Source organism: Eleutherodactylus coqui, chromosome 13, assembly GCF_035609145.1.
Source record: "Eleutherodactylus coqui strain aEleCoq1 chromosome 13, aEleCoq1.hap1, whole genome shotgun sequence".
NCBI classification, from domain to species: Eukaryota; Metazoa; Chordata; class Amphibia; order Anura; family Eleutherodactylidae; genus Eleutherodactylus; species Eleutherodactylus coqui.
In genome coordinates, this window is record NC_089849.1 from 57,722,510 (window position 1) to 57,743,965 (window position 21,456).

General features: G+C 45.4%; 1 protein-coding gene across 1 annotated transcript in view; it reads left to right on the forward strand.

Annotated features, from left to right (window-relative positions):
• LOC136587970 (deoxynucleoside triphosphate triphosphohydrolase SAMHD1-like) overlaps positions 1-21,456 on the forward strand; it is a 75,608-nt gene that overhangs the window by 42,887 nt on the left and 11,265 nt on the right. Inside the window, exons 8-12 of the mRNA XM_066586825.1 lie at positions 7,509-7,617; positions 10,957-11,048; positions 14,949-15,064; positions 16,306-16,439; positions 18,852-18,926. Coding sequence (XP_066442922.1) covers positions 7,509-7,617; positions 10,957-11,048; positions 14,949-15,064; positions 16,306-16,439; positions 18,852-18,926 — 526 coding nt within the window. The remainder of the gene's footprint in view (positions 1-7,508; positions 7,618-10,956; positions 11,049-14,948; positions 15,065-16,305; positions 16,440-18,851; positions 18,927-21,456) is intronic.

Here is a 21,456-nt window from a genome sequence, read left to right on the forward strand (position 1 = left end):
GTTGTCTGGTCTGACCCAATGGGAGATTGCAGCTACTTTATCAGACTCCATCTGAATCTCCGTGGGTGAAATCACATAACCAAGGAAAGATACTTTTTTAGAACCAAAAGTACATTTCTCGGACTTGACAAAAAGTTGGTACTCGCGCAAACGGGTCAGAACCAACCTCAGGTGCTGCACATGTGTATCCCAGTCAGGAGAATACACCAGAATGTCGTCAAGATAGATGACCATAAATACCCCCAGGAAGTCGTGAAAGACAGTGTTCATAAACCCCTGAAACACAGCGGGAGCGTTACAAAGTCCAAACGGCATGACCAGACATTCAAAGTGTCCTAACGGGGTGTTGAACGCCGTTTTCCATTCATCTCCCTCTCTAATCCGAATTAAATTGTAAGCCCCCCGCAAGTCCAGTTTGGAGAACCAGTGGGCCCCTACCACCTCATTCAACAAATCAGGAATTAGGGGCAAGGAGCACTGGTTCTTCACTGTTATTTTATTCAAGGCCCGATAATCCACACAAGGCCTTAGTGTCCCGTCCTTCTTCTGTACAAAGAAGAGACCTGCCCCAGCAGGGGACCTGGACGGCCGGATATGTCGGTTGGCCAGAGCCTCCGAGATATAGGACTTGAGGGCTTCATGCTCACGGCCTGACAAAATGAAAATGGCTCCCTTAGGGATGGGACTGTCAGGAATCAGATCAATACCACAGTCCCACTCCCTATGAGGAGGCAGAGCCTTGGACAGTTCTCTGGAGAATACATCCTGAAAGTCTGACAAATACTCCGGAATGAGCACAGTATCTGCGGAGCACACAGCTATGGTAGACAGGTGATTATGACAGGATGATCCCCAATGAGTCAATTCCCGGGTGGACCAATCAAATTGGGGGCTGTGCAGTGCCAACCAGGGCATACCAAGCACCACATCCACCGACATTTTTTCCATGACCAGGAAAGACAGTTCTTCCGAGTGGAGAACCCCCACCGTGAACTGTAATCCTGGGGTCCTCCATCTTACCAGGCCTGTAGAGAGAGGGGTAGCATCAATACTGGTAAAATGAATTGGCGTCTCCAGCGCCACAAATTCTGCCATCAAAGGTTTAACGAAACTCATGCTTATCAGGTTAGCGGCTGCTCCGGAATCAATAAATGCCTTCCTGGGTCGGGAAAAATTCCGGAATCTAACCTGACAAGGTACCAACAGTTTAGGAAGTACCTGAAGTCCTAGGCGAACCTCCTTGCAATCGCCTAGGACTCGGAGCTCTTCCGCCGGTTCGGACTGTGAGCGCTGAAGCCTCAGGGGGCAGGTGATCACCCGATGTCCAGCTTTCCCGCAGTAGAAGCAGAGATGATGCGCCAAACGAATCCGGCGTCGCTCTTTGGGGTCCAGCGGGTCCACCTGCATTGGCTCAGGAACAGAGACAGGTACGGAAGAAGAGGGAACAGGACAAATGACCTCCCTGACCCTACGGGCCTGTCTATCCTGCTTCCTAGACCTGAGCCTCCTATCTGCCTCCACCGCTAGCTCCATAGCCTCCCTTAAGGACCTGGGAACGGGATGGGAAATCAACAGGTCTTTTACTGCATCCGAGAGGCCCTGCAAAAAGACGTCCTTCAGAGCGCTATCGTTCCATGCAGTATCCCCTGCATAGCGTCTGAAGTTGGAGCAATAATCCTCCACACAAAGCGACCCCTGGTGCAACGCCAGCAACCGCGAAACCGCCAACCCCGCTCGGTCCGGTTCGTCGAAGATACCCCCGAGTTCCTGAAAAAACGAGTCCACGGACTGCAGGCAGGAGGAACCCTCGGGGATGGAAAAGGCCCATGTCTGGGCAGAGCCCCGCAGCAGGGACATTATCAGCCCGACCCTCTGAGCCTCCGACCCGGAAGAACGGGGACGCATCCGAAAAAACAGGCGACACGCTTGTTGGAAAACAAAAAACTTGTTCCTCTCCCCAGAAAATACCTCGGGGAGAGGGCACTTGGGTTCTGGGCTGGTTGAGGCGTCCGGCCCCTGTGACACTTCCCGCTGCTCCTGGGCCGCCATGCGGGCGGATAAATCCTGGACCACGACTTGCAGCTGGGTCGAGAGGGAGCGGATCGCCTTCATGACAAAAAAGTTTTAAGGGCCAGTTATTATGTTACGGCACTCTGCCCCCCGAGCGCCAGATGGGGTGCCCTGAACTTCCCGCACCCCACTGTCCCTGCCTACTTGCCTCGGCCCTGGCTAACCCCAGGTGGACAACTGGGCGGCAGTCCCTGTACTGGCTAGGGACCTGGCGACTACCAAGATGAAACTAACTAACGGGGGACAGAGTGCCGACAGAAGAGGCAGGTGTAACAGACCAACAAAACTACTAGGTAAATCAAGGCTGGAGATGGAGCTCACAGACAAACGCAAGGATACTGACAAGCAACTAAGGCAGACTGGAACAGACCTGACTAGAGGCTAGCAGAACCAATAACTGGCAGTGAGCTCAGGTCACTGTCAGCCTTTTAACTTCAAGCCCCCGCCCAGGGGCAGAGAGTGGGAGGAGCCGACTCTCCCACTGTGCATAAGGAGACAAAATAGTTGGTGCTTGACAGGGTGGTGATGCCCCCTGTTCCTGATAGGCTGTCATTTCTGTGCCTTACAGCAGGTCCTGGCACTCAGCACAGCACAGCGGTATCCTCGTGAGTATACCGCGTGTGTGCTGCTGGACCCGCTGTGACTGTAGGCGGTAGCGCCCTCCCAACAGCAGCGCTGCACTGCCTGTGGGCTGCCCTTACTGGGGCTGCTGTCACTCTGGCCGCCTGCACTGTCCCCGGCGACGGCCTCCCCCTAGCATCGCTGCAGTGCCTGTGGGCTCCCCTTAACGTGGCCGCTGTCACTGTCCCCAGCAGCATTCTCCCAGGCGGCAGCAGCCTACCGGCTGCAGCGCTGCACTCAGGACACACCAAACCCCAATGTGTCATTCTTCATGCACTGATATCTGGCTGAGTGAACAAAAACTTAGTAGATCATTCTGACTGCCCTGATAACAAGCAGAATAGAGAGTCAAAGTGGCCTGTCTATTGGTAGCAGGTAAGTCTGATAATGAGCTTGCTGCAGAGAATCCCTGCTCTTATAGGCTCCAATGCCCGCCTCCAAGTGCTGTGGGCTTGTCACCTACCAACCAATCAAGTAACAGTATCCTCCTACTATGAGGATCGCCCACCTCACACATCACAGCCCAGTCAAACCATTCACAGCGGCAGTGAGAAAATATGCCCCTCCCAGGTCAGCTGGGAGCCTCCCAAAACAGACGTCACAGTGCTCATAAGCACCGTGTGCCAGCAGGACGTGCCCCAGTGCCTTGGTAAGAGGGCGCTCCCCACACACAACCTGATGGAGACAGAGCTGTGTATGCGCGGAATACATGACCAACTCCATGTTATGAGGGGTCGTGCTGGTGGTCAGCAACTATGCACAAACAGCAGGTAGTGATCGCGTCAAATCACTTTCCATACAGCCCGACACCACTCATGGCACAATGAGTGCAGATGACAAATCCGTGGAAATTACCAGAGCAAGCCGCAAGGAATAACTACCATGCAGCTAAAAATGGAGGACACTAGGTATCGCATCATGGGCATGTATGAGGAAGTGTATACAGGTAGGTATAATCACCGATGGAATATACGACAGAAGGAAATATCTGTCATATAAAATCTAATAAAAAAAAACAATGAACATTTAAGAGAATGGTATTGGTAAATATCAGATGAAAACAAAAGACCAAAATAAAGCCAGCCATGGACAGGTAATCATTGAATAAGTGGTGTGAATGATATTGTTTCATTCAATCCCCTAGGTTGACAGTTGTCAAGAAAAATCCACTGGACCTCTTTTCTCATGGTCTTATTGTCTAAATCACCTCTTCTCCCATCCAATCTCAGATATTTCTTTTAGATTATTATTGTGGTACTCACGCATGTGTGTGGCTACTGGTGAATCCTCATTGCGACGGATATTCCCTACGTGGGTAAGAATTCTACGCCTCCGTTCTTGTTCTGTGTTGCCCACATAGTTTTGGGACACGTACGTGAGGCTACATAAACAACATATTTTGAGTGATAGTTAATGAACCCTGTTTGCTGAAATTCTGACTTGTTGCCACACTTGTGAATGTTAAACTTCTATTAATATATTTGCATACTTTGCAGCCACTACATCTAAATGTTCCAACTAAAGGAGTTGACTTTACCCAAGTATCACTGGGAGGTAGTAGAGTTAAATGGCTATGGACAAGGTGGTTTCATAAACTTCGTCCCTGTCTATAAGTTATTAGTGGTTTGCTTGGAAGTTTATCATTTAAGGTCAAATCAGCTGTTAATATTGGCCAGTAGTGCTGTATTATATCCCAGACATTGCTCACCTGTTGATCAAAAGTTCCCACTATGCGGATCTTATTTTCCACCATCCTCCTGACCCTCGGGACTAAGAGGTCGCTTCTGGTCTGAGATCAGGCATGTTGGTGCGCGGTCTCAATTCTATCAAACCCTACGAGTTATATCTGATGACATTTTTTCAAATTCTTCCTCCTTAGAGCAGTTTCTTTCAAAAGGGGTTGTCACGCGCCGAAACGGGTTTTTTTTTTTCCAATAGCCCCCCGTTCGGCGCGAGACAAACCCGATGCAGGGGTTTAAAAAAACAAAACGGATAGTACTTACCCCAATCCCCGCGCTCCGGTGACTTCTTACTTACCTTGCGAAGATGGCCGCCGGGATCTTCACCCTCGGTGGACCGCAGGTCTTCTGTGCGGTCCATTGCCGATTCCAGCCTCCTGATTGGCTGGAATCGGCACACGTGACGGGGCGGAGCTACGAGGAGCAGCTCTCTGGCACGAGCGGCCCCATTCAGAAGGGAGAAGACCGGACTGCGCAAGCGCGTCTAATCGGGCGATTAGACGCTGAAAATTAGACGGCACCATGGAGACGAGGACGCTAGCAACGGAGCAGGTAAGTGAATAACTTCTGTATGGCTCATAATTAATGCACAATGTATATTACAAAGTGCATTAATATGGCCATACAGAAGTGTATACCCCAACTTTGTTTCGCGGGACAACCCCTTTAACTCTCAGAAACTGATCCTATGGGATACCTTTACACAGTGGCTTAGGATGATGGCTCTCGTACCTCAACAGGCCGTTTGTTGCACTGGGTTTATGAAATATTGTTGTTGAAATAGAGCCATCAATGTCCTTCATTATAGTAAGATCAGGAAAGGTCAGAGCATCCTTCTTTATTTCGAATGTGAAGGATAAACCTAGATCATTGATATTAAGATGATTGACAAAGCTTTCAAACAATTCCACCGTGCCAGAGGATGAAAATGTCATCATGATACCGCAACCACAATGTAACATATTTCATTAGTTTCTGTAAACACTGAGCAGCTCTCCCACCAGCCCAGGAACAGATTAGCATATGCAAGGGCACAGAGGCTACCCATCGCAGTGCCCAATAGCTGGTGGTGCAGCCTGCCATTAAATAGAAACCTGCATTCAGGTCCAAATGTAAGTAGCCTCATCAGAAATGTATTATGCTCACCTAGATGTATACCCCTTTGGCTCAAGAAATATTCCACAGCCCCATATCCTTTCTGGTGAGGAATAAAGCTATAGAGAGCCTTCACATCGAGGCTGGCCAAAAAAGTATCATCTGCTACCATTAATCTGTTAAGTCTGCGGATGACATCAGTCATATCTTGTACAAATAATGGCAATGACTCCACAAAAGGCCTGAAGATACGGTCTATGTACACAGTAATATTTTGTGTCAAATTGCCTACTCCTGATACAATCGGTCGATCACATAATGGTGATGTACCTTTGTGCACTTTTGGCAGACAATAGAAAGTGGCCAATTTTGGTTTCAGTGGAAGCATGAAGGAGTATTCACCCCTTCCTAGAAGGCCACAATCGTTGGCTTCCGACAATATGTTTGTTAAATCCTTAAGGAACGTATCAGTTGGGTCATGAGTCAATATACAATAGCTATTCCTGTCATCTGGAATACGACAACACATCTTAATGTAATCCAAAACGGTCCATTAGCACTACATTCCCCCCTTTATCAGAGGGTTTTACTATGATGTTACCATCCTTCTCTAATTTATGTAATGCTCGTGTTTCTGTTTTAGACAAGTTGGAGCCCCTAGTCTGCCTAAAAGGGCCAAGTGCCTTCAATTTTGAAATGACCATCCATTCAAAGATACCTATAATGAGTGTAATCCTCCACTGGTGGAGCTTTAGTGCTTCTGGGTTTGAGGTTTGTAAATGGTCCTTCACCCCACAGTTCACCAAGCATTTGTACATGTGGAAAATCCCCTATTTCAATACTTAACTCTTCGCATTGTTTCCAGTTATGAAAATTGAAGAATCTGGCCCAGCAAAGTTTTCTCGTAAACAGAAAAATATCTTTAACCCAACTGAAAATGTTGTATTTAGTTGTCGGAACAAATGAGAGACCTTTCCTGAGGAGGTTGATATGATTAGAGCTCAGTCTAATACAGGAAACATTGATAATCTCCAGATCTTCCAAGGGAGACAAAGCCAAATGGTCGTTCACTCTTGAAGATTCTGTCAGTATTGCCCTATTGCCATTGTCTATGCCAAAAGATCTAGCCAGGACCTCATTCTCGCCAAACATTACATTTGTGCGCCCGTTCATGAGTTTTTACACCTCACATTGTAGCGTATATTGGCCGGCCGTGAAAATGGCGGCCAATATACTCTCGTGGGAAAAAAGCTTTAGACATACTAATGCACAGTGTACATCAGGCAGTCAGAGAAGCGGTGTGGCCATTTTTGTTTGTCCAGGCCCAAAAAATCGCTCTAAGGCATCATGAAACAAATGGAGTTTACTCCACACAGCATAAATCATTTAGCAAATAATCTCACAAAGGAAGAAAGAGGATATATATCGCCATACCTATGTGCCCCATGTATCATTTGAATTCAATTTGACAACAAGCACGCACAACCACAAAAAAGAGGGTAAGAAATACAAAGGTCGTATAGAAGGAGATAAGCACAAGCTTCCTTTCACACGGGCCGATAAATAGTTCAGATTGTCGCATCCAGTGGGAATCTGAACAATTATCCTTCAGTGTAAATGCATGTGCCGACAGAACGACGAATGAGAATTTGTTTGCTTCTTGTTTGTCATTTAGTTTCTGCATGCATAAAACTGAACAACGGATCGGACCGTCTAAACAGGCAGTTGTTTATTTATGAATGACTGCCTGTTTACTGTGAATGAAGGTGGGAGGGCCAGAACGATCCCAAGTCGGCTCCGCCTCCATTCACTCTATTCACGTGTTCCTATGTAAAAGCCCCTTAAGACTTTCATGCAGTTTGAAAGAAAATGTGCGAAGTCCTATGTAGGGGCTGTACAAACAATGACATTATAGCGATATGTAAACTGTGTTGTCAGGTCTAAACTTCTGTTAATTAACCATCATTTTTCGCTTTATTTTAGAGATTGCCATCACCTGGGTTTGAAAAATAACTTTGATTATAAGCGATTTTTTGCATTTGCTAGAGTCTGTGAATATGACAATAAGAAGCACATTTGTATCAGAGACAAGGTAAGTCTTTTACATCAGAAAATATATTCAGGGAGCAGGAAATGTTACTGCCGCCTTAATCCCCGGTATTTCCAACACAGACATTTATAGCATATTAACGGGATATGCCATAAATGTCTAATATTTACAACCTTGGGGCCTAAAGCTACATGGAGAATAGGGGCCCCCAATCAGCCTGTTCTTTTATCAAGGTTGGAATGGAGAGACCATGCATGCGCACAGCAATCCCCATCAACTACAATGGGAGGGAGGTATGGAAACAGCCAGGCAGCCATGTTTGGCTGCTTCCATAACTCACATGCTGTAGAAGTAAATCGAGAGAGTTGTCACCTCTCCATGCATTCTCTGTGTGTCAACATGCCATATGTGTCAAAGTTGGGAAAACCCTTTTAAGGACACAGGCTGTTCCAGTCTTCAGGATGCAGCCCCATTTGTCAAATCTAATATATTTCATTTTATGTGGTAATAATGTTTTTACTTAGCCAAGTGATTTTATTTTCAAGAACATGAAGATCTCATGCACAGGAGTGATATTCTTGTATGAGTACCATCCAATTTCGATATGGATGGAACTCGCATGGGAAAAAACCACCATTCATTTGAAAGTGTTCATGCACACAAGCAATTTTTCTCTTGGACCAATGGTCGGAGTTTAAAAAATTGCTGCATGTTCTACCTTGTGCCATTGTGAGATTCAAGGCACCAAGACAGATTCTTCAGGAAGCATAGGAGTTTATTTCTGTAAGCACTGACTGGTGTAAGCAATGAGGAATAAAATCCAAATTCTGAGCGCAAAACACAGCGGGGCATACACTTTTTTATATACAAGGCTGATACAACCTATACATTTTTTCTCTTTTTCCTTGTCTATATACGAGCTGATTAGTTACAATTTGCTACATTGTCACACAAGCGCTGTAAGCTTCTTTCTACACAAACTGCTGTTTAATTTCCTTGCCTTTATTAGGCATACTTCCGCCCTCCATTTTATGGCATCCACCATCTGTCTTGTGTTAACTCTTTCTTATCTGGATCCCGACTATTACAGTGCAAGTCTCACAAAAGAACAGGACTTGCAATATGTGGTGTCCCGCACATCTGACAGCATACGGATAGGGTGTCCATGTGCTGTCTAATGCGAGTTGTGCCTGAGAATCTTGGGAGCAATTCACAAACTGCCATCTGCATTCGGCCTAAAGCTTATAAGTTTAACAGCAATCTTCAACTTTGCAAGTAAAATTTGTTGTGCAAAATTTCTGCCAGAGTTTACAGGTTCGTTTTCCTTTGAAGCCAAAATTAGTGTGAAGGTTTATGTTTGATCTCCAGGTGTAAGTATTAACGCACTTTTTGGAAGTGTAGCTATTTCATTTCGTCCCGTTATCCCACTCAGTAGGATGTGGTGTAATGAAGTGAGTATAAGAAAGTAGTTTGACAATTGTGGGATCCTGTCCCTGAGTGTCTAGGTGCCTATTTTGGTGCTCAGACTGTGGGTTATCCAGGGTGACCAGACTTCGAAAAATGTAGTATAAGTTGCGTTTGTCCAGCTGAGTAGTTCTTCAAATTCGTGGATTTGACTTAGCTTATCTTTCCACATCTTTATAGATGGGGTGGTTGAGCAACCCCAATGAAGGGGAATTAGAGCTTTTGCTGCTGCTATCATGAAGGAGATTAGTTTGTCTTTTAGGGGGTTGAATGTCTTATTTGGTCTGCCTAATATTAATACGTCAGGGGATAGCTGAAATGTTTTTTTGAGAATCGTTGCAATTTCTCTCTCTACTTCTACCCAAAAGGGTTTGATTTTTTTGCAGTTCCACCAGATGTGTAAGAATGACTGTATGCTCTTGACATCTCCAGCACTTATCTGACTCTGTAAGTTTGTAGATAAACAACCACTCTGGGGTTTTATACCATCTGGCGAGCAGTTTATAGTGGTTTTCTTGGAGACGGACACACGGGGAGATACCATATGAAGTCTTAAATATTATTTTAGGTTCCGCGCCTGTTATTTTTATGTCTAGCTCCTTCTCCCATGATGAGATGTAAGTTGGCCTAGTTAAGGTGCTCTTTGTTGTACAAATTTTACTCAGATTCAATATTTTCCTGGCCTCTTTGTTTTGGGTATTTATCAGTCTTTCAAATTCTGTCATGGGTCTTGAAGACGGGTAATCTATTTTAAAGTTTGAAATTGAATCTGATAGGTGCACGATGTGAAGCTCCTGAAACTTACTTTGCGGAACTAGTGTATTTATTATGGTATTAGGCTCTTTATGTATGATGACTTGTAGGTCATAAATCGATCGACTTTCAAAGGTGTTCCACAAATATTCTGAAATCCAGATCTTTGGTTGCTTAATGCAGAACGGGAGTAGGCTTAGAGGTGTATTGGGTGAGGGTGCTAGTTCACCGGATAGAGAGTCCCAGGTCTCGCAGATGCCCCTCAGCAGAATGTTAAAATCTCTGGATCTATAGGCTTTTGGGCTGGGAAGTTTATGAAACTTTAAGCTGCATTGAGACGGCCAAGCATAACTCACATTGGACAGCAAAAAAGAAACGTCCTCTGTGTGCTGTCCAATGTGTGGCATAAATTACACTAGAAGTCCACATCGGCTCCTAGATGGCATGGACTTCTGTGTTGGTGCATCTTGTGCTGCTATGAGTTATACTACCGTAAGATCGGGGTTTGAAATGCCGGTCTTAGTAAATTTTCTCCATTGTGTGAATTCTGTAGTTAAAACTTAATAGGGATGGCAGGGTTTTGATGTAGGAATGACCAAGCAGGTAAACAAAAGATGTAGTATCCTCATTGGTACTAGTGGAGCACCCAGTTTTCAGAAGTGGCATGTGTAAACGAGGGTGCCGCTAAGACACTCAGAAACTGCAATAATGGACACATGAGACGTGCGAGTAATTATTTAGGTTATTCATTTATTTTTCAAGTTGGATAGCTATTAACTAGAGATGAAAGAGCGTACTCGCTAAGGCAAACTACTCGAGCGAGTAGTGCCTTATGCGAGTACCTGCCCGCTCATCTCAAAAGATTCGGGTGCTGGCGGAGGAGAGCGGTGAGTTGCGGGAGTGAGCAGGGGGGAGAGAGTGAGGGAGAGATTGTCCCCCCTGTTCCTCCCCGCTCTCTCCTGCCGCTCCCCGCCGGCACCCAAATCTTTTGAGACGAGTGGGCAGGTACTCGCATAAGGCACTACTCGCTCGACTAGTTTGCTTGCTCATCTCTACTATTAAGAGTTATGAAAAAAGGGTTGTTGTATAACTTAATATATAAGTATATCAGTTACTTATCAGCATAATGAACCTGTCATTCTCCCTGTTTCCACCATTATTTAGGAGGTCTGGAATATGTACGATTTCTTCTACACACGGTACAGTCTGCATCAACGAGTATGCCAGCATAGAACTGCCAACGCCATTGAAATAATGTAAGTTCCTTTAGAAGAACTAGAAAATAAACCCCTCAGTCCACTTCCACACATATGTGAACTTTGGTCTGCAGGTTGCATCATTATCTGTAAGGGCTCAGTCATACGGGCATTTTTACACGTGTAAAAACATTCGCACTACACGTGTACCTCTGAGGGACTTTTACTGTAGCACTTCAGATCGCTGCGATAATGCATGGCAGGACTTCTTCCCTGCCATGCCTTATCGCTTACTATAGCAATCATAGGCTATGGCAGTACAGGACGCCGGTATCCGGCGTCCTGTTGCCATAGCAACCAGCCGGGCTCTCGCGATAACATCACGAGAGCCCGGCTGGAGACACAGAGGGAGCGCGCTCCCTCTGTGAACCCTTTCCCTGCCGCGATCTACTTAGATCACGGCAGGGAAGGGGTTAACAGCGCGGGGGGGCATCTCCAATCCCCCCCGCTGTTGCAGCGGGACGCCGGCTACGAGTGACAGCCGGCTCCCGCTGCGGGATAGCGCGAGATTTGCTATGATCTCGCGCTATCCCCATGACGTAAGGGTATGTCATTTTGCGGGAAGTACCCGCCTCCCATGACGTACCCTTACGTCATGGGGCGGGAAGGGGTTAAAAACTCCCCTTTACCCATTCATTATGTAAAAATAATCTTAACTCTATTGGGTTCCATAGAGTTTAAATAGAGCAACACTGCACGTTCTCAACTTCTGCTAAATTTAAATGGGGGACATGAGATCCCCATTCCCGTGATTGTGGCAATTTCAGCAATCAGACCCCCACCTATCAAACACTTAGCACCTATACTGTGGATAGGTGATAAAGAGTTATTCTCACAATTAAAGGGGTTGTCCCGCGGCAGCAAGTGGGTCTATACACTTCTGTATGGCCATATTAATGCACTTTGTAATGTACATTGTGCATTAATTATGAGCCATACAGAAGTTATAAGAAGTTTTTCACTTACCTGCTCCGTTGCTAGCGTCCTCGTTTCCATGGAGGCCGTCTAATTTTCGGCGTCTAATGGCCAAATTAGACGCGCTTGCGCAGTCCGGGTCTTCTTCTTTCCTCAATGGGGCCGCTCGTGCTGGATGCCGGCTCCTTGTAGCTCCGCCCCGTCACGTGCCGATTCCAGCCAATCAGGAGGCTGGAATCGGCAATGGACTGCACAGAAGCCCTGCGGTCCACCGAGGGTGAAGATCCCGGTGGCCATCTTCAGCAGGTAAGTAAGAAGTCACCGGAGCGCGGGGATTCAGGTAAGCACTCTCGGCGCGGGACAACCCCTTTAAGATTTAAGGCATACAGTCATTGTATTATCGCACCATCCCTGAGCAGATTAGCCAATCACAGAGCCTCTAAGGATATGCATTTTAGAGCATCCAGTAGCAAAAATGGGCCTCTTTCCCTCTAGGCCCATCTAAGGGCGCCCACCCACTGGCGTTTTTTTTTCCCTGCGAAATTCGCAGCATTTTTTTTCTGCAGGGGTCTATGGGACTCGCGGTAAATTGCGATTTTGTGCGATCGCGATTTTAACATTACAAGTCCCATAGACCCCAGGAGAAAAAAAAATGCTGCGAATTTCGCAGGGAAAAAAAAAACGCCAGTGGGTGGGCGCCCTAATGCTGCACAATGTCTGCCCATCCCATGTATCTATCAGTTTAACTCCTGTAAATCACAGTTCTAAATGCATGTAAAAAAAACTTCAGTGTATAGGACTAGAATACAGTTTATGGTCCTTTAAAGTTTGTGAACCCCTCAGAATTTTTCATAGTTTTGGTTATATTTGACATAAAACATCATATTTTCAGAGAACACCTAAAAATAGATAAAGAGAACCAAATCAAACAAATGAGTCAAAAATAGTAGACTTAGTCATTTATTTATTGAGGAAAATAATCCAATTTCACATGAGCGTAATTTGCAAAAGTATGTGAACCTCTTCTTTCAGTATCTGGTGTGACCCCCTTGTACAGCAATAAATGCATGTAAGGGTTTCCAGTAATTGTTGATTAGTTCGGCACATCAGTTTGGAGGAATTTTAGCCCATTCCTCCATATTAAACAGCTTCAGCTCTGTTATGTTGGTGGGTTTCTTCCCAAGATCTGATAGTTTCAGGTCCTTCCAGAACATTTCTATAGCATTACGGTCAGGACCTTGTTTTTGGCATTTTAAAACTTTAACTTTATTCTTCTTTAACCATTCTTTTGTACAACGACTTGTAGACTTTGGGTTGTTGTCTTGCTGCCCCACGTTCTATTGAAATTCAGCTCATGGACAGATGTCCCGACATTTTCCTTTTGAGTGTGCTGGTATAATTCAGGATTTATTGTTCCATCAACGATGGCAAGCCGTCCTGGCCCAGGTGCAGCAAAACAAGCCCAAACCCTGGTACTACCACCACCACGTTTCACTGATGGTATGAGGCTTTTATGCTGCAATGCAGCGGGCTTTTTATTTCTCCAAATATAATGATTCTCAACTAAGCCAAAAAGTTCTAGTTTGGTCTCCTTCGTCCACAAAACATTGTTCCAATAGCCTTCTGACTTGTCCAAGTGATCTTTAGCAAACTACAAACGGACAGCAATGTTTTTTTCTGGAGAGCAGCGGCTTTCTCCTTGCACTCCTGCCATGCACACCATTGTTCAGCGTCTTCCTGATGGTGGACTCATGAACAATAACATTATCGAATGTGAGAAAGGCTTTTAGTTGCTTAGAGGTTACCTTGGGTTCCTTCCTGACCTCACAGATGATCACATGCCTTACTCTTTGTGAGATCTCTGTTGGTTGACCACTCCTGGGGAGGGTAATAATGGTTTTGAATTTTTTCCATTTGTACACAATCTCTCTGACTATGACTTGATGGAGTCCAAAGTCTTTATGTAACCTTTTCTAGCCTGATGAGCATCAACAATTCTACTTCTGATGTCCTCCGAATTCTCCTTTGTTCATGCTATTATACACTTCCACAAACGTGTGATGTGAAGATGAGACTAGAAGATAGATCCCAGTTCTTTAAATATAACAGATCAGATCACCCACTCACTTCCGATTGTCATCCCATTGATTTAAAACACCTGACCCTAATTTCACGTTCAATCCTAAAGGTTCACATACTTTTGCCACTGACAGACATGTGATATTGGATCATTTTCTTAATAAATAAATGATTAAGTCTAATATTGTTGACTCATTTGTTTGATTTGGTTCTATTTATGTACTTTTAGGACTTGTGTGAAAATCTGCTGTAGTTTCAGGTCAAATATTGTTTAAGCAGAAATATGAAAAATTCTGAAGGGCTCACAAACTTTCAAGCACTGATATCACTATGTGTGTGCAGTTTTCCTTAATTAACTTAAAGGGGTTGTCCCGCGCCGAAACGGGGTTTTTTTTTTTTTCAACCCCCCCCCCCCCCCCCCGTTCGGCGCGAGACAACCCCGATGCAGGGACGTACAGAAAGCTCACCGGAGCGCTTACCTTAATCCCCGCGCTCCGGTGACTTCTATACTTACCTGTGAAGATGGCCGCCGGGATCCTCTGCCTCCGTGGACCGCAGCTCTTCTGTGCGGTCCATTGCCGATTCCAGCCTCCTGATTGGCTGGAATCGGCACGTGACGGGGCGGAGCTACACGGAGCTACACGGAGCCCCATAGAGAACAGGAGAAGACCTGGACTGCGCAAGCGCGGCTAATTTGGCCATCAGAGGGCGAAAATTAGTCGGCACCATGGAGACGAGGACGCTAGCAACGGAGCAGGTAAGTAAAAAACTTTTTATAACTTCTGTATGGCTCATAATTAATGCACAATGTATATTACAAAGTGCATTAATATGGCCATACAGAAGTGTATAGACCCACTTGCTGCCGCGGGACAACCCCTTTAAACCATTCTTTTCATGATCTAGGATTACAGATGCTTTCTTGAAAGCTGATCCACATATAAAGATAAAAGGATCCAATGGGAAGGACTATACAATCTCTGGCTCAGTGGGTGACATGGTTGCCTACACCAAGCTCACAGGTGAGTTTACATGAAGATAACTGATACATTTCCACTTGAAGCTTTTTTACAGACAAGTGGCAGAGTTTGAACTGATCCTACTTATAGTAGTTAGGGTTATGAAAATTAACCTGAATATACTATACCTGCCTACGTGGATGATATGGAAGAAGACAGCCAGCTCACATGTGATTCATTTGTAGGGCTTAGTTTACGATGATTGGTGAGGGAAGTTGGGGGCAGTTATAGACTGTAGTATTACATAAACTACATATTACGTGTGCTGCTGGGATCTGTAGTTCTAAGCATCCTAGCAGCACAGCCCTCACAGGGTTAATTGATTGAGCTGGCTATCTGTGTGCTGTTGCAGCTTGCTGTGTGATCTGTGCCTTGTGGTTCAAGTCTGTTTATTCATTTATACCCTGTCAGTTTTGTGTCAGCTTGCTGTGTAACCTGTGATCTGTGTCATGTTCTGTTGCAGTTTATTGTGTGTGAACAGAGACTTACCAGGAGCTGGGTTAATATGTGAGAACAAACTTATTGTCTTCTAATTTAGCCGGTTTCCAGTTTCACTGATTTTCCAAACCAGAATTTCACCTCTAGTTTCACTGGCTGCTTCTAATTTCATTGGCGGCCGCTGGCCCATGTGATCTCCTGCTTAGCATCTCCTCCTCCTCCTGATGCTGGAACGCTACCCACCCTTCTACAGCGTTGCTGTGGGCGCTAGTAAAACAGTAGTGTAGTGTAATGTAAGTGGCCATGTTTACCCAGATAACACAGTGATGTCACCTGCAGTCCTAAGTCACACCACAGATAACACACAGTGATAACATGGAGGACAGATAACGAGGTCACCTGCAGTCCTATGTAACAGCACAGAGAACACAGTGATAACGCTAAGGGCAGATGATATAGTAGATGTGACCTGCAGTCCTATGTAACAACACAGATAAAACACAGTAACATGTTCAATAACATGTTAAATGTTCATTTATTTTTTTACAGTAGTCTTTTATATTCATTATTGTTATTGCTTTTGGCATTAAAGACTATATTTATTCTCCATAAGATGTGGTTTGGTGTGTATTTTTGGAATGTCTAGAACAAATTAATTGGATTTACATTGATTCCTATGGAAATAATTGCCTCGAGTTTCATTGGTTTCAAGTTTGGCCGATTGCTTTCGGGCAGATTACCAACGAAACTAGAGGTTTGACTGTACTTTCTGTCACAATCTTCAACCCTCTCTCTCTCTATCCTAGATAATATCTTTCTGCAGATTCTACACACGGGGGGTGACGCTGCAGAAATACTGCAAAAGATAGAACGCAGAAAACTGTATACATTCATAGGACAGACACAGCCAATTAAAGAGCAAAAGAAGTGGATTAAAATGGTGAGTTGCATGGATATTTTTTTTCTTTTGCTTAACTTATATACCAGTGTTTACCCTGCAATATCATTCTCCAATAAAAGTAAATCGAGAAGCCTTAAAAATTCTGAGCCAAGTCCAATTTGCCATCTCAGTTTTAATTGCTACAATGCAACTAAAATGCAAAATAAAGCAACTTTCTAACGAGGCTTGATTATGATATCTGCTAATATTGTTTTGCCTACAACTCCTGTGAGTCTATATGGTTAGACTACACACAACCGCTGCTCAGTTTATTTCAGTTTCCCTTCCATTTCTCTGCTTCATGAATGGGACAGAGAAACAGAAATCTAAAACTCAGATAAAAGCACAAGTGTGAACAATATCTTACTACATATACAAGGGTGGGTCAGCTAAAATGACTAGGCAGAAGGAAAGGAGTAGGACGCCAGCATTAGACTACACAGGGATTGTTGGTGTCTTCAGGGTTAAAGGCTACAAGGGAGCTGTAGACACTAAACAGTATTAAATCACTACTAATCAGAAACCTTCTTCTTATTGAAATTTGGATATACTGGAGCAATAAAATAAACTGGATGCAAAGTGCATAGCCCTTAGGCCACTTTCTCACAACCGAGGAAAAAATATGTATATCACACGCGATGTGTGTTGTGAGACGCACAAATCTTGCATAATTATGAACTCCATTCTTTTGAATGGGGTCATATACAGGAACGATCATTATTTCCTACATCGCAGCATGTCCTATCTTTGGGCGGTCCCTCAGACCGCAAACAAACTTACCTCTGCCCCATCCCCCCTCTCCCATTGCAAATAGTGGCGAGGGGCGGAGAGGGGGTGGGGAGGAGGCGGGAGCTCAGTTCCTGCTCCCGGCTCTTCCAGCCTGCTCCCCCTGCAGAGAGGGACACCGTATATCGGCCGGGGTGTAAAAACCCGGCCGATATACGGTTTTCTGATGCCGCCTTGAAGCTCTGTTTTTGTGGGAGGATTCAGTTTTATTTCGTAGCATTTTCAATTATTTTTTTTTTATCAGGAGGCTGGAGGAAAATAATAGATATTTTGTTTCTGGTAAGGGTCATTTTAAAGTATGGGTCGTTATGGATGCTGTATCATCATTAAAGTGGTATTCCGGGGCTTTACTATTGATGACCTAATAAGTCATTAGAAGTGGATTGGCAGGAATCCTTAGCAGTGGTACTAGTCAGCTGATCTTGTGGCCTGCTGTTAAGGCCCATTTACACACAATTATCGTTCAAATGATGTTTTTTGAGCAATAATAGTTGCGTGTAAATGCTACTATCGTTAGCTTTTCAGCCAAACAATGATTTTTAGTTCAGCATAAAAACCATTGTTCGGTTGGCCAGCTGATAGCAGGGACCACTAGCTGTGATTTGCCGCGGGAGCGCTGATAACATTGTTTTCAGCTGCTGTCCCGCAGGAGAACAATGGAACTGTATGCAGATAACAGAGCACCTGCTGTTATCTACATACAGCGAAAGGAGCCTCATTTATATGCAAATGAAGCTAATAATCTACTAATGGGCATTAGTACCCATTAGTAGTTTTTGCAAAATGATCGCTCAAACTGTCATTCAAATATCTCTTGAATAAATTTTGAGCGATCATCTTTGCGTGTAAATGGGTCTTTAGTGTAGAGAAGCCAGATGTCTATATTGGGGTAAGAGCCGTAATAGATGGCACCGCTTTCACTCATTTCAATGAGAGCAAAGCCTTCTATTACTCTTCTGGCTCTGACCCTGATGCAGATGTCCAGCTAGGTTGCACCGAGTATAGATCACCAATAGTAAATTCCTGGAAAACCCCTTTAACCCTCGTGTGTTACCGGATTCAAAGTGCAGGACTGCAATAAATAAGCCTCGGGCCAAACAGACCCCATGGTATCACATGAGGGTTAAATATACCAAAACACTTCACAATTATTTTCTCTAGTAAAACATTTGTTTAGCTTTTTTAAATGTAGGATTTATTTCTATACATTTTATTTAAATATTTTCACTAAGGGTCTTGTGCACAATATTGCTTCAATATAACACAATGAAATACTTCTATACTGTAGTGTACTATGCCTGTCTCATGCATGGCAGACCTGGGGGGAATGTGTTAGGCCCCCAACTGCCATGACAACTCACTGACACTTTACAATTGTGTTGAGGGGTTTAGAGAGGAAGCTCCCTCCTTCTCTAAAACCCCTTAGGGGCTGTGATCAGTATTGACCACAACATCTGAGGGGCCAATCCTGGCAATTACAGCAGCCAGCCAATGTGGATGGAATGGGCACAATTTCTATGCCCCTAACCTATTTTTACAGTGCTGTGCAGAAACTGCATCCTGCCAACACTGTGAATGTATGGGGAGGTGCAGGAAGATGTGTTAATAATCTATGGTATATTACAGGAGGATTGTAGGAAACACGAAAGAGAACTGGCCAAGCACACAGAAGAGCGTAATCCAGAAGATTTTAGAGTGGATGTAAGCCCTCACTTTTTACAGTCTGATAAATGGAACAGTTGACATAACTTTGCCCTTTACCTCTATGGTTGTGTATACACCGATTGCCAAAAACATCCCTCCCCTAGAAGGAGTGGTCAGAATGGAATTTGACTTTCTATGTGTGACTGTAACGTTGATATAAGTAATGATTACAATATTAGAGCAAAAGAAGAAGTTATTGCAGAGAACTGACCCCTTGAAGGGAGGCGTTAGTACCCTGCTGGGCCACTTCTACTTCTAATGTAACGTGATACAGGCAGCTATGGAGGCTTACAAGTTCTGTATGGTATCCTGCGACATACCGGTCCACATTTGCTGTAACTGAGCATCTAGCTCTTGAAAATACGGAGGATGTCAAAGCTGGCGTCCTTGATGCTCCTGTATTTGTTCTATTGGCGATAAATTAGGTGACCAAGCAAGCCATGGAAGTGTGGCAATGTAGTGGAGGTATTCCTATGACACACTTGCAATGTGCAGCCGAACATTATCTGGTTGGAAAATGCCTTTTGAAAGCCCTGCCATAGGAGGCAACACATGTGGCTGCAGAAGGTCCTGAACATATCATTGAGCTGTCATTGTCCCTTGTACCATTATTGGGGTGGCCGGCTGTAGTATGCGATGCGCCCACCAACCCCCCACCCCCTCTAGACCACCAGACCATCACACCAACAGTGGGGGCAGTGTGCCGCTCCACAGTAAAGGCAGGATTGGGGCGCTCACCCTTAAGTCTCCTGCCATGAACATGGCCATTACCAGCGCCCAAAATAAGCTGGTTCAACGCTGTAGCAGTACAGTTTCATCATTCACGACACCACTGCAAACAGAAGAGATGGTCGGTGTCAAAGGCAGTACACGTAATGGGCGAAGTGAGACCAAATGTCCTTCAGGTACGCCTGGAAATGTTTACAACAGCCACAGGAGCCTGTAAAGATGGCACCACCTGTCTCTGGTGAAATAAATAGTTGGAGTTGCTCGTGCTTGTCAGACAATCAGATGATCCCCCCTACTGGTGGCCTCTTGAGGGCGTCCTGAGCCCGGTCACCTTGTGTGCCCTCACACATCCACTGGTACCAACACCCCCTAAGAGTCTGGTCAGAACGGCCCATGTGGCGGGCAATTCATTGATACGACCATCCAGCTTCTCGTATTCCAAAATGGTGCCTTCTCTAAGGCCCCTTGCGCACCGGCCGCTCGGACCCCGCATGTGGGATTCCCACAGCGGTGCCCGGCCGGTGACCCCAGCTTACCTGTCCGGCGTCTTCTCCTCCTCTGCGAATGTGCCGGCCGGCACATGCAGAGTACAGAGCATGCCGCAGCATAGCTATAGCAATGACACAGATTCCTCTGCTGCGAATGTGCAGACTGGAGCACCGTCCGGCACATGCGCAGTTGAGATGGCGTTGCGCCATCGCTGAGGGGATGACGCGGCTCCTGCAGCCATTCTGCAATGATGAGTGCAGTATGGCCACGGGACGGATGGCTTCCATTGACTTCAATGGAAACCAGCCATGCGTAGCCTGCACGAAATCATAGCATGCTGCGATTTTTTTTTCCCACGAGCGAAAAATCGCATGTCAATTTCCGCTCCTGGGCAGGAAATTGTGTTTTCTCATAGCATGCTATGGGCTGAATTTGCTGCAGAATCCGGAGACAGAATTCTGCTCCGGATTTCGCAATGCAAAAGCGCCCATGTGCAGTAGGTCTAACTCTGTTAGCTAGGTGAAATGTCTTTGATTGTGTCGCAGAGGCGTCTAGTGGTCAACAAGCTCTACATAAGCGAAGAAAGAGGTCACTACACACAAGGAGCCTCTGAGAGCCTCTGAGAGCCTTTGTATTGGTCAAGGGGGGGGGGGGGGGGGACGGACCACTTTTAGGGCCTCAGGTGGCAAGGCCGTTCATCTAATCACCACAACTATAATTGTATGTCTGCCTGAGATGTAACTACAAGCCGAGTCTTGAAGCAGACCAACAACTTCTTCTAGGGGCTCAATTTTTTGACAAAGTGTGTACTTGTGTAAGGCCTCCCTCACACAGGTGTTTGCAGAAGCTTTTTCAACGATGCGTTTACAGCGGTTTCAGCAGCCAAGAATGCTGAAAAGAAAAGAAAAAAAAAAAAAACTCACCTAGCAGGTACAGTCGGGGTTCACGCTGCTGCTCTCTGTAGTTCCGGCCTGGCTGCTTGTCATCGCTGACAGAGGATATTTTACCAGTGACAGGGTTTGAAGACCCCCGCCTCCAGCAAGAGATTGCTCTGATTGGCTGAGTTAGCTGAGTGACATCCGGCTCAGCCAAATCATAGTTAGCACTGGATGCAGCAATCACAGCAATCTCTCGCTGGGAGGCGGGGATTTCAATTACCGTCACTAGCAAAAGATGCTTTGCCGGCTTGACAAGTGGCCGGCCGCCAGCTCGGACTTACAGCGATGGGGAGGGACCCTGACGGCACATGCTAGGAGAGTATGGATTTTTTTTTACCCCTCAGGTAATGTAGCTAGGGCATTTGGCGCTG